Source organism: Salvelinus namaycush, chromosome 3, assembly GCF_016432855.1.
Source record: "Salvelinus namaycush isolate Seneca chromosome 3, SaNama_1.0, whole genome shotgun sequence".
Taxonomy (NCBI): Eukaryota; Metazoa; Chordata; class Actinopteri; order Salmoniformes; family Salmonidae; genus Salvelinus; species Salvelinus namaycush.
The window spans coordinates 82,066,163-82,078,064 of record NC_052309.1 but is presented as its reverse complement, the minus strand read 5'-3'; the positions used below and the strand labels follow the sequence as shown (position 1 = coordinate 82,078,064).

At 42.1% G+C, this 11,902-nt stretch overlaps 1 protein-coding gene across 1 annotated transcript; it reads right to left on the bottom strand.

Annotated features, from left to right (window-relative positions):
* Positions 1 to 2,712: 2,712 nt before the first annotated feature.
* Positions 2,713 to 5,298, bottom strand: LOC120040893. Its single transcript, XM_038985892.1, has 4 exons — positions 4,892 to 5,298; positions 4,434 to 4,700; positions 4,114 to 4,220; positions 2,713 to 3,629 (listed from the first exon to the last, which is right to left on the bottom strand). The coding sequence occupies exons 1-4, from the start codon at positions 5,182 to 5,184 to the stop codon at positions 3,388 to 3,390; spliced, it is 909 nt and encodes a 302-aa protein (XP_038841820.1). The 5' UTR covers positions 5,185 to 5,298; the 3' UTR covers positions 2,713 to 3,387.
* Between the last annotated feature and the right edge of the window lie 6,604 nt (positions 5,299 to 11,902).

Here is an 11,902-nt window from a genome sequence, read left to right as displayed (position 1 = left end):
AGTATTTTATCAATTCATAACCACTCTTATAAATGACGTATTAATGATTAAGAAGATCCATTAAAAGGTGTTTGATAATTGTATTTTCATACTTTATAGTTGATTTATAAACTAGATATACATTAATTATTGTTGCAATTACAAAGCAGTTGTAACAGACCTGTTATTGGTTCATGAAATCATTAATAGAGCATTAGTTAACGGTCTGCAGATTATTTAGATACTGTATATATTAATACGTATAATTATACATATAATGAATTGGATATATAGTAATGGTTAATAAGTGTGTTCATACATATTATCGTCAACACTTTTAATACTGCAATGAGTGATTAATAGGGATACCTACAACACATATGGGTAGTTGACATGACGACCCATTGTTTTGTCCATGATGGCAAACACAAATATAACTTAACTTAAATTGTCAAAAATTGTGATATAATCCTAAAAGCTTAGATTTTGTTTTAATTGGATCATGAGTATTCTTAGGCAATGTGTCATTTGTTTTCTTACAATTTTGAACCAAACGTGACAATTGTCCCATGGTGTGACTGTCCCATGTAAGGTAGTGGAACATTGAACTTCAGTAAATTAATTAAAATAATTAATCAAATTCCCTTCACATAGTCTTTTAGTTATAGCACATAAGTTTATTTCAAGAAACAATAGTCCATATTTCCAAATAGTTCTGATTGATTATATTTTGGCCCGAAAAGCAATGTCCACTTGGTGTAACACAATTCAGATCCTCAAAAAGTTCTAAAGCTGCACCATCGAGAGCATTCTGACTGGTTGCATCACTGCCTGGTATGGCAACTGCTCGGCCTCCGACCGCAAGGCACTAGAGAGGGTAATGAGTACGGCCCAGTAAATCACTGGGGCCAAGCTTCCTGCCATCCAGGAACTCTATACCATGCGGTGTCAGAGGAAGGCTCTAAAAATTGTCAAAGACTCCAGCCAACCTAGTCATAGACTGTTCTCTCTGCTACCGCACGGCAAGCGGTACCGGAGAGCCAAGTCTAGGTCCAACAGGCTCCTTAACAGCTTCTACCCCCAAGCCATAAGACTCCTGAACAGCTAATCAAATGGCTACCCGGACTATTTGCATTCCTGTTTGTCGCTCCCTGCATTAGACCATCCATCCCCTTGCTCCCTCTCTGTCTGTCCTACCAGTTTCACTCCTCCTGACCATGATCCACGTGATCCACCCTGGGAGGCCCCCCATCAGCCATGCCTCTTTTGGAGACTGTTCCCCCCTGCTCTACCTGGTTGATCCTGCCATGTTCTTGTCCCAAAGATTAAGCCATGCAAGTCTTAGTACACACGGTTGGTACAGTGAAACTGTAAATGGCTCCTTCAATCAGTTGTGGTTCCATTGATCGCCCCAATGCTACTTGGATAGCTGTGGTAATCCTAGAGATAAGATATGCCAACAAGTGTTGACCTTCAGGGACACATGCATTTATCAGACCCAAAACCCATACAGGGTGCTCTCGGGTGCCCTGGACGCTTTTGGTGAAGCTTTGTGCCACTGGCATCCCATTCTAATGTCTGCCCTATCAACTTTCAATGGTAGTTTCTGTGCCTACCATGGTGACCACGGGTAACGGGGGAATCAGGGTTTGATTCCGGAGAGGGAACCTGAGAAACGGCTACCACATCCAAGGAAGGCAGCAGGCATGCAAATTACCCCCTCCCGACTCGGGTAGGTAGGTAGTGACCAAAAATAACAAATAACTCTTTCAAGGCCCTGTAATTGGAATGAATACGCTTTAAATCCTTTAACGAGGATCCATTACTGATGTTTACAAGCATTTTTACAGTGGTCAGAAACTTCTGAAAGTTTCCTTAATTATGTTTTAACAGTACAATGACTGCCTGATGTGTGTTGTTGTCACCTGTGCTCCCCCTCTGGCCTCTACGTCACCAGGCTGCTTGTTAGGGCGCACACCTGTCACCAGCGTTACACGCATAATGACACTCACCTGGACTCCATCACCTCCTTGATTACCTGCCCTTTATATGTCACTCCCTTTGGTTCCTTCACCAGTCGTCATTGTTGTTGTTTCATGTCGGTGCGCTGTTTGTGTTTCTTGTTTTGTTCATTTGTTAATTAAATGTATTAACTCCCTGAACTTGCTTCCCGACTCTCAGCATACATCGTTACAATTGTCCACTGGTGTGTCATAATTATGGACAAAACACAGGGCAGCGTTGATCACGTTTATCTACCAGGGCCTCAGAATTGTATTATCAAAGAGGACAGCACCATCAACAGGTGGACACCTGCTACTGCACTCTTCAGGTAGATGAAGGATCTGTGAAAGTAGAGGGATTTACACACAGCTAAAATTTACACAGGAGCTGGACAAACAGAAGATCTAATACAAATAAGAAAGTAATGTCCACTCACTGTCTGCTGCTTCCAAAATAGCTGATTTATGCTGCATAATGTTACATTAAATGCAGAGAATCAGGAAATCTAAACATTTTGCAGAGAATCTATAGGCTGTACATTTACCAATGCCACAGGCAGACAGGATCTACTAGTAGTACACTGCTGAACATAACCTACCAGGCACCGACTATACCAGTAGGCCAAAGAAACATTGCAACATCTATCAACAATAAATTATACTCCTCATTATGATATTTATACTGTTAGATTCTGAACAAACGGAGTAAAAACTCAAACGGACGACTACACAAACCTCAAACCAAGTTTATTCACCCACTGGGTCATACAGCTGCAAAGACAAGGCATGATTACACAAGCACATATATTTATTACCTTCTAATATGTGGGATCATGTCCTTACACATCTATACAGCCAATACATCTCTGTTGCTAGGCAGAAACTTAATTGGTTCCTCTCACTGGTGTAGTCATAGCCCTGCCTGATACTTAAACCTTCATGCGTGGAAGTGTATGTGTGAAATAGGACTGTAGTAGGAGAGTCGTTGTGGTGGGTCTCTCTGGCCTGCCTCCCAGAGGTTTCTTCTCACTTCATCTGTTGACTTGACCTCGAGACGCATTCCTCGCTCCTCCCTAGTTCCTCAGCTGGCCTGCCTTATCAGAGACTAACTATTGCCCTTCAACTCCCTCCTTAGAAACAGGGAGCAGAATATGAACTTTCTACACTCAGTAACTTTCCATAAGTCCCTATCTACCCTTCCTTGACCCCAGCATATGCATTCCTTATACATGTAAATGAATCAATGAGTTCTAGAATGGTCACATGAATTAGTATATTTCAAACTAGAATCCAACAATACTGAATTCCATAATTTGCATATCATAGAAACGTTTTTAACTTGGGAACTCCCGTTAGAGTACACAATCTGTATTTACTCTGTATTGTCTGAGTTTGTTTGCCATTTCTACCACCGGAAAACACGAAAATGACGTTTAATGTAATCAAGGATCTCCTCATACTCTTGGGTATCCCGGTCCAGGTGCATGTCTCTTTCCACCCATGAAATTAGCTTTTTTGCTTGATTCTTGTTGATTAACCCCTTCTTGTGGTATGCTTTGACCAGCTCAATGTAGCCATATCTGTAGTAGTGCATTGTTCCTTCATCAGACATGTCAATGTTACCATCGGTATATGGTGCGGCCAATCCTAGAATAAGTACATCGTTTCAAATAGGGAAAATGTGAACTTTAAAGTGGCATTTTACTCAAAAAGCAATTATGTATTTTTATTTATTTATTTTTATGAAAAAAAAAAAATGTTTTTCATTAGTCCATTTTTGATGAAATCCCAAATTGTCCCACACATTCAAGGCATTTAGCTTCAAGTCGCCTGAAAGCAAGAGCAAGTTTTGATAACAGTATTCTAGGAACTAAACACATGTTTTCTATTAGTCTAGCTCTGATGCTCCATTATTCAAAATGATGATATTCTGAGACCATATCAATGGTGGACTGGTGAGAAATATACTTTATGCATATCTTAGTTTTTTGTAAAATACTCCTAATATAACATACAGGCAAACTCAGCGACTAAGACAAACTTTGTGAAATTGTTACTTTTGTAAGAGACGCTAAAGATCTACAGTATCTACTGTAAGATGAGGGAACAGGAAAAGAATCAATGTTTTTACCTGCGTCTTCTCTGAGCTGCCGGGAAGATATAGGATGACCCATGATAAAAGCCTTCCTCAGCATAAGTGCAGCATCTCCGTCTAGGATTGTCTCTGCCAGCAGACGACTAGAACACAGAAAACATGATAACAGAAAAGGTGATGACTACACCTATGTTTTGATGGCCGAGAATAACTACGGCGCCATGTACGACATCACGCATCATCATCATGGTGGCCATTTTGCTATTCTGCCATAACTGGACAATGTATTTTCCTTCATATCTGCTAAACCATACACGATAACACAGAAAAGGTGTTGCCTACTCTAAAGCATTCACCTGGATACTTGAGATTCCCTGCTGTTTCCAGTGGTCAGAGCATCTCTGTGATCCTGGTAAAGAACCCTCATGGTTAACAGGTTCTGTCCAGTTGGGTCATAATCAAGGCTCATGATCATCTCATGAAGCCTTGGATTCACTTGTAGGAGACGATCCAGTCGTTCATGGTTTCGGGCTATCCTCAGAGAAGCCAATGGTGGAATATGGTCTGCCTCTGCTATGCGAAAGTTACCCGGACCAAACTGAGATGGTCTACCTTTTTTAACTCTTATGAGGAGAGAAAAGGAAGTATCAGTAGGCTAACATAATTCTTGTGTCAATTCAAAAGGAATTCTACAATGTAATAGGAATTATATCATGAAAATAATGGCCTATCCATGCTCTTATGAATCAAAAGGCCCATTGTACTCAGTGGGTAAAGCAGACTTGATAGAAATATGTAAAAATTATAGACCTACTTTTTATAAGTGTCAACCACTCCAAGGCCGTAAGCAATTATGATCGTAGTTTCATTGCTGCTACGCTGTCCTTCTGTCTTCTTGCTGGCAGCATTTCCAGTGGGTTCATTTCCAGAAGCTTTATTTGACTTTACCATCACGGAACGTGTTATTATGGGACTTCCTGGATGATACGAAGGTTTCTTATGAATCGCCTTAATCAATATAAACCCCCCTACGGCGATTGTTCCCAATGCTACTGGAAACGCAAGGGGCCCCAAAAACGGTATCAGACCCAAGGCTGGAAGACCCATTTCAACTCTTGGTAGCCTACAATGGCTTGTAGCTCAACTCTGGGTTCTCAGCAAATGTCCTCTCTGAGCTGAGCTCTTTTGCTCTTGACGCAGTTAGAAATGTTTGCCAGACGGCACAGAACAGTGGTGGTGCTGTAGAGCAGCACATGACCAATGAGTCAAAGTCTATAAATAGGCCTGTTTGTTTGTGTTGGAAAAGGCAGGCCATGGGGAGGAATGCTCAAACTTGGAATTGCTGGAGAAGAGCTCATATCCACATTCTGAACTTATGTACTTTAAGGGAGAACTTGTAGGATAGTAAGGGTTTGAACAGGGGATTATTAAGTGGGTGGGGCGATGTTCTGAGTGTTCTATATAGAAATGCAATGCACAGAGCAGCTCACATGATGCCCTACTGTTTATGACTGAGAACCATGCCTGTTCCACACTTTCTATCTAAATGTTCTAGAATGGTGCACCCTCCCAAACAGCCCAAGGTGTATAGTTATGAAGTGGTTTATTTATAACTGCCACAGTAAAGTGCTTCAAGCAAACACTGTTGGTGAAGAATCACTAACATAATGACAATAATCCTTCCCTGACCAAACGTTTGGGCCTGTGTTATTTACACACAAGTCAGACAGGCAGCTGATCTATATACACTGCTCAAAAAAATAAAGGGAACACTTAAACAACACAATGTAACTCCAAGTCAATCACACTTCTGTGAAATCAAACTGTCCACTTAGGAAGCAACACTGATTGACAATAAATTTCACATGCTGTTGTGCAAATGGAATAGACAAAAGGTGGAAATTATAGGCAATTAGCAAGACACCCCCAATAAAGGAGTGATTCTGCAGGTGGTGACCACAGACCACTTCTCAGTTCCTATGCTTCCTGGCTGATGTTTTGGTCACTTTTGAATGCTGGCGGTGCTCTCACTCTAGTGGTAGCATGAGACGGAGTCTACAACCCACACAAGTGGCTCAGGTAGTGCAGCTCATCCAGGATGGCACACCAATGCGAGCTGTGGCAAGAAGGTTTGCTGTGTCTGTCAGCGTAGTGTCCAGAGCATGGAGGCGCTACCAGGAGACAGGCCAGTACATCAGGAGATGTGGAGGAGGCCGTAGGAGGGCAACAACCCAGCAGCAGGACCGCTACCTCCGCCTTTGTGCAAGGAGTAGCACTGCCAGAGCCCTGCAAAATGACCTCCAGCAAGCCACAAATGTGCCTCCAGCAGGCACAGTGTATATATATATCTACTAGGTCTATATACAGTATTTATATTTATGAACGTGTTTTTAAAAGGTTGGTATAAACCTTTACATTTCCTTGGTTTCCTCTCGTAAAGCCTTAACATTAATAACCTCTAAAAGTTTAAAGCCTTTGGAAGGAAGGGGGAGGGGGGGGGTCTCTGGATCCACTACTGGTACACTGCTGTGCATTATCAACCAAACACCTAATACATCATCTGTGGTACAGAAGGTGCAATTTTGACATTTGGTTGTGCATCAGCAGTCACTCAATTAGCCAATGTCAGCTAAATGAGTCTAGGGCCAGCTGTCTAAACTTGTAGTCAGCATGGTTTTACGAGAGAAAACCAAGGAAATGTAAAGATTTATTCCAACCTTTTAAAAACACGTTCATAAAATATAAATTTCTACCTTTTTTTTAAGGTATAGATTAGGGCCTAATTGATGTATTTAAATTGGCTGATTTCCTCATATGAACTGTAAGTCAGTACAAACTTCGAAATTGTTGCAAGTTGAGTTTCTATTTATTTTCAGAATACATAAAGAGACTATTGGGGGTCGGGGTAACGGAATGTTTTTGGACGAGGCAAGGTCACAGGATTCACAACCATTGGATGACTCCATGGAGGGGTTGTCGTGATTGGCCCAAGTCCTGGTGACCTAATGACTCCTCCAGTCCCCCAGCAGGACTCTGCTGGTCGTAAAACAAAGAATCAGAAGAAGAAAAATCATCATCAGCAGAAGAAGAGCCAGCCTCGAGCAGCTGGAATACAGCATGACCCATTTAAAGTACAGATATTCTGCTGCCGGAGGGTGGAAGTTCACCTTATATGGAAGCAACCTGTTGAACTCAAGCCCTGGGTCAGAGCTGATAGAGCTGTAGAACAGCAGGTGGGCATTGGAGGAGACATCACCGTGGGTCGTCGTCATATGTGAAGGGGAAAATGTGTCATCTAACTTTGTTTAACAGCATCACATGTGAAGGGAATGATGTGTTGTATAACTTTATTTGAGGAAGGCAGAATTTGGGCCATTGACACCTTGAAGTGTTGTCATGAGGAAAGCTATAGGGTAAGATAGAACTATTAAAAGTCATTGTAAAGGTGTTGTGAAAGAGAGTTCAAGAAGCAAACAACCTCTTCTGAAAGAAACAAGTTGTATAGAAAAAAACTAATAAAATATATAACTTGTGAAACCAAACATGAAGTCTTACTGGTTTTCCCTAACTAGTTACTCTATTGGTTGAATAAAGTGTTCAGGAGAAAAGGAACACTGATAACAACCTTAGCTTAAGGGGCTCTACCACAGGTAGCCCGTTACCAGACCATTACTGTGGGCTCAAGCAGGAAACCAAAAGGGGCTTGGTGTTTAAGGCACACTTAAAGGAGCACTGGGAGTCTAGCCTGTTGAGCATTAGTCCTTTGCCCAGACGAAGTGCTGAACCCCTGCCTTTGACCAGAGAAAACTGGTTGAAGCCCGATACGCAGGACTTATCGAGTGTGACACCCGTGAGCGTATTCTCCGGTCAGGTAAACAGGGAGGACCAGCCGTTAGCTAGAGATTCTGAGATTACACCGCGCCAGCAGCTCCTTGTCAACAGGAGGGGGAGGAATTAGACAGAACACAGAGCTGGGGAACATCACAGAAAAGTCCAATATACTGATTGACACATCTCTGCCACCTATAACACAGAAAACCTGACAGAAAGCTGACACCCCCCCTTTTGCCCTCAGAACAGCATCAATTTAATCGGGGCATGCTCTCTGCAAGGTGTTGAAAGCATTCATTTTAACTCCAATGCTTCCCACAGTTGTGTCAAGTTGGCTGGATGTCCTATGGGTGGTGGACCATTCTTGATCCATGCCAGAAACTGTGGAGCGTGAAAAACACACCCCCTGGCACCTACTACCAAATCCCGTTCAAAGGCACTTCAATATTTTGTCTTGCCCATTCACTTGATGGTTTATTATGGACCCTTAAAATAAAGTGTTACCCATCAGATCCTAGTTGTGAATAAATAAACATTTATTTTTGACAAAGAAGAAAATCACTGAATAAATGCCTTATAGATGACAATTGGCGTATATAATACCTTATAACCTTATACCATATTTCAAATGAATGCCTGTCATGTGTTCCCCCTGCCCACTTAACTAAGGGATTAAATATTAGGCTACCTATAATTGAATAGAAGAAAACAGAGAGAGAGTGAGAAGAGAGATTGTCAGTTCCTTAATGCTTGGGCTGTATAATACAGCCAATGGATACATTAAGGAACTGCCTGTTTCTCTCTCTCTCTCTGTCTCTCTGTTTCCTTCTATTTAATTCAATATAAAACCTTCTGTGTTTTTCATAGAACGATGCCAGGACTAGTTTATGTGGATGCAGATAGATTTCCAGCATTGTGCTTCGTTTGAGTATCTGTCTGCCAAGAAGTGACGGGCCTTTCAGCGAATGAAATAGGTGGGACTTTCCAGTCTCCAGTGGAAGTGGCTATGTAATGTAATTCAACACCAAAGTCACTCTTTACCAGAGATCATAAACTAAGACCCACTCGCTGGCTGAAGAGACTGAGATTCAGAAGTGAATAAACATTGATAAAACAGTTAAAATACGCAGACAGTCCCCGAATTGAACTCTAACAGAGGATTATTTGGCAATTATTATTCATTAATTTAGTGTTTCATTGTCATACGTGATGACTTGTATTTAATAAAAATAAGTGTATTTAATGTCTAATAGATGGCTATTGGCTTATGTGTTATAAAAGCCAATCTAACTACTTTTTAGGCTATTATCCCAGGACACTTCGTGCACTGTCCTGCACACCTTCAGCAGCAGACTCCAGACAATCCTACTGCTCTACCACCACTGTGACTCCATACCCCTGCAGCTCACCTTACTGTTCATATATCTACCTTAACATTGGAGAGAGTAGCTGGGGAGCAGGGTCAGAGTATATTCTGTAGTACTCTATATCAGAGGAGAATACAAAAATACCATCCTTAATCCTCCATTAGTGTCTTTGAGTTGTTTTTCAAATGAGTTCTATTCTACACAGGATAACTCTTTCTGCTCACACAGGTCAAACACACTGAATTCCCACCTTTAGGGATGAATGTGAGCTGCTGAATATTCAGGAGCAGGAGTCCCTCTCTTGCTCCGTCGTATAAGAACTCATGACCCAGTCCATTTCCACACAACAGACCTGAAACAAACACCCAGAAAGGATTCCCTCTGTTTTAACGTTCTGTATCCTTGTTAAAAGGGGACACATAAAACATGTTATGTGTTCCATTGTAAAATAAGTTGGTGGAAAACTAAAACCTCCATTGACAACAATCACACAAAGTCACAAACAACCCCTACACACGTTAGGACTCCTATAGGCCATAAGGGTGAATCCGTCCCTCTCTGACTGCACACACAACACACCTTCACTGGTCCCCAATCCTCAGGGGATTTGAACACACTGTCCTGGTGGATGGTCTGAGAGAAGACAGGCCATGTGGAGGACAGCTCATATCCCCATTCTGAACACACTGTCCTGGTGGATGGTCTGAGAGAAGGCAGGCCATGTGGAGGAGAGCTCATATCCCCATTCTGAACACACTGTCCTGGTGGATGGTCTGAGAGAAGACAGGCCATGTGGAGGAGAGCTCATATCCCCATTCTGAACACACTGTCCTGGTGGATGGTCTGAGAGAAGGCAGGCCATGTGGAGGACAGCTCATATCCCCATTCTGAACACACTGTCCTGGTGGATGGTCTGAGAGAAGGCAGGCCATGTGGAGGACAGCTCATATCCCCATTCTGAACACACTGTCCTGGTGGATGGTCTGAGAGAAGGCAGGCCATGTGGAGGAGAGCTCATATCCCCATTCTGAACACACTGTCCTGGTGGATGGTCTGAGAGAAGGCAGGCCATGTGGAGGAGAGCTCATATCCCCATTCTGAACACACTGTCCTGGTGGATGGTCTGAGAGAAGGCAGGCCATGTGGAGGAGAGCTCATATCCCCATTCTGAACACACTGTCCTGGTGGATGGTCTGAGAGAAGGCAGGCCATGTGGAGGAGAGCTCATATCCCCATTCTGAACACACTGTCCTGGTGGATGGTCTGAGAGAAGACAGGCCATGTTGAGGAGAGCTCATATCCCCATTCTGAACACACTGTCCTGGTGGATGGTCTGAGAGAAGGCAGGCCATGTGGAGGAGAGCTCATATCCCCATTCTGAACACACTGTCCTGGTGGATGGTCTGAGAGAAGGCAGGCCATGTGGAGGAGAGCTCATATCCCCATTCTGAATACACTGTCCTGGTGGATGGTCTGAGAGAAGGCAGGCCATGTGGAGGACAGCTCATATCCCCATTCTGAACACACTGTCCTGGTGGATGGTCTGAGAGAAGGCATTTTTATTTCACCTTTATTTAACCAGGTAGGCCAGTTGAGAACAAGTTCTCATTTAAAACTGCAACCTGGCCAAGATAAAGCAAAGCAGTGCGACAGAAACAACAACACAGAGTTACACATGGAATAAACAAACATACAGTCAATAACACAATAGAAAAGTCTATATACAGTGTGTGCAGATGAGGTAAGATTAGGGAGGTAAGGCAATAAATAGGCCATAGTGGCAAAGTAATTAGAATTTAGCAATTAAACACTGGAGTGATAGATGTGCAGAAGATGAATGTGCAAGTAGAGATACTGGGGTGCAAAGGAGCAAAAAAATAATAACAATATGGGGATGAGGTAGTTGGATGGGCTATGTACAGGTGCAACGATCTGTAAGCTGCTCTGACAGCTGATGCTTAAAGTTAATGAGGGAGATATGAGTCTCCCTCATTCAGGTTAGCAATGATTACATCAAGCTTGTGACTCTACTAACTTGTTGGATGCATTTGGTGTTTGTTTTGGTTGTGTTTCAGATTATTTTGTGCCCAATAGAAATGAATGGTAAATAATGTATTGTCATTTTTTAGTCACATTTATTGTAAATAAGAATATAATATGTTTCTAAACAATTCTACATTAATGTGGATGCTACCATGATTACAGATAGTCCTTAATGAATCGCGAATAATGATGAGTGATAAAGGTAGAGGCACAAATATCAGGTTAGCATTTTTGGAGGGGTGGATATTTGTGAGTCCAGCCCACATTCATTGCCAGACCAACTGACAAGCCCGTCCTGATTGGGTAATGCGTGGTCTCATGTCTGCCACAAGGTGGGAGTATAATGCATCAAATAAATAAAAAAATGTCACCGTGAAAGATGTGGAACAAGATTAATTGTATAACCTGAGTAATGATTGAGTATATATTAACGATTTAGTATTTTCAGGTCTGCTAATCTCTTGAGGTGAGTACAGTAAAATACTGGCATGATTGATGTGTTTGTCATAAAGATGGCTGAAAAACTATTTTCATGGCACACTTGTTAACGTTGTGCCCATAAAAATATAAACAAACAAATAATG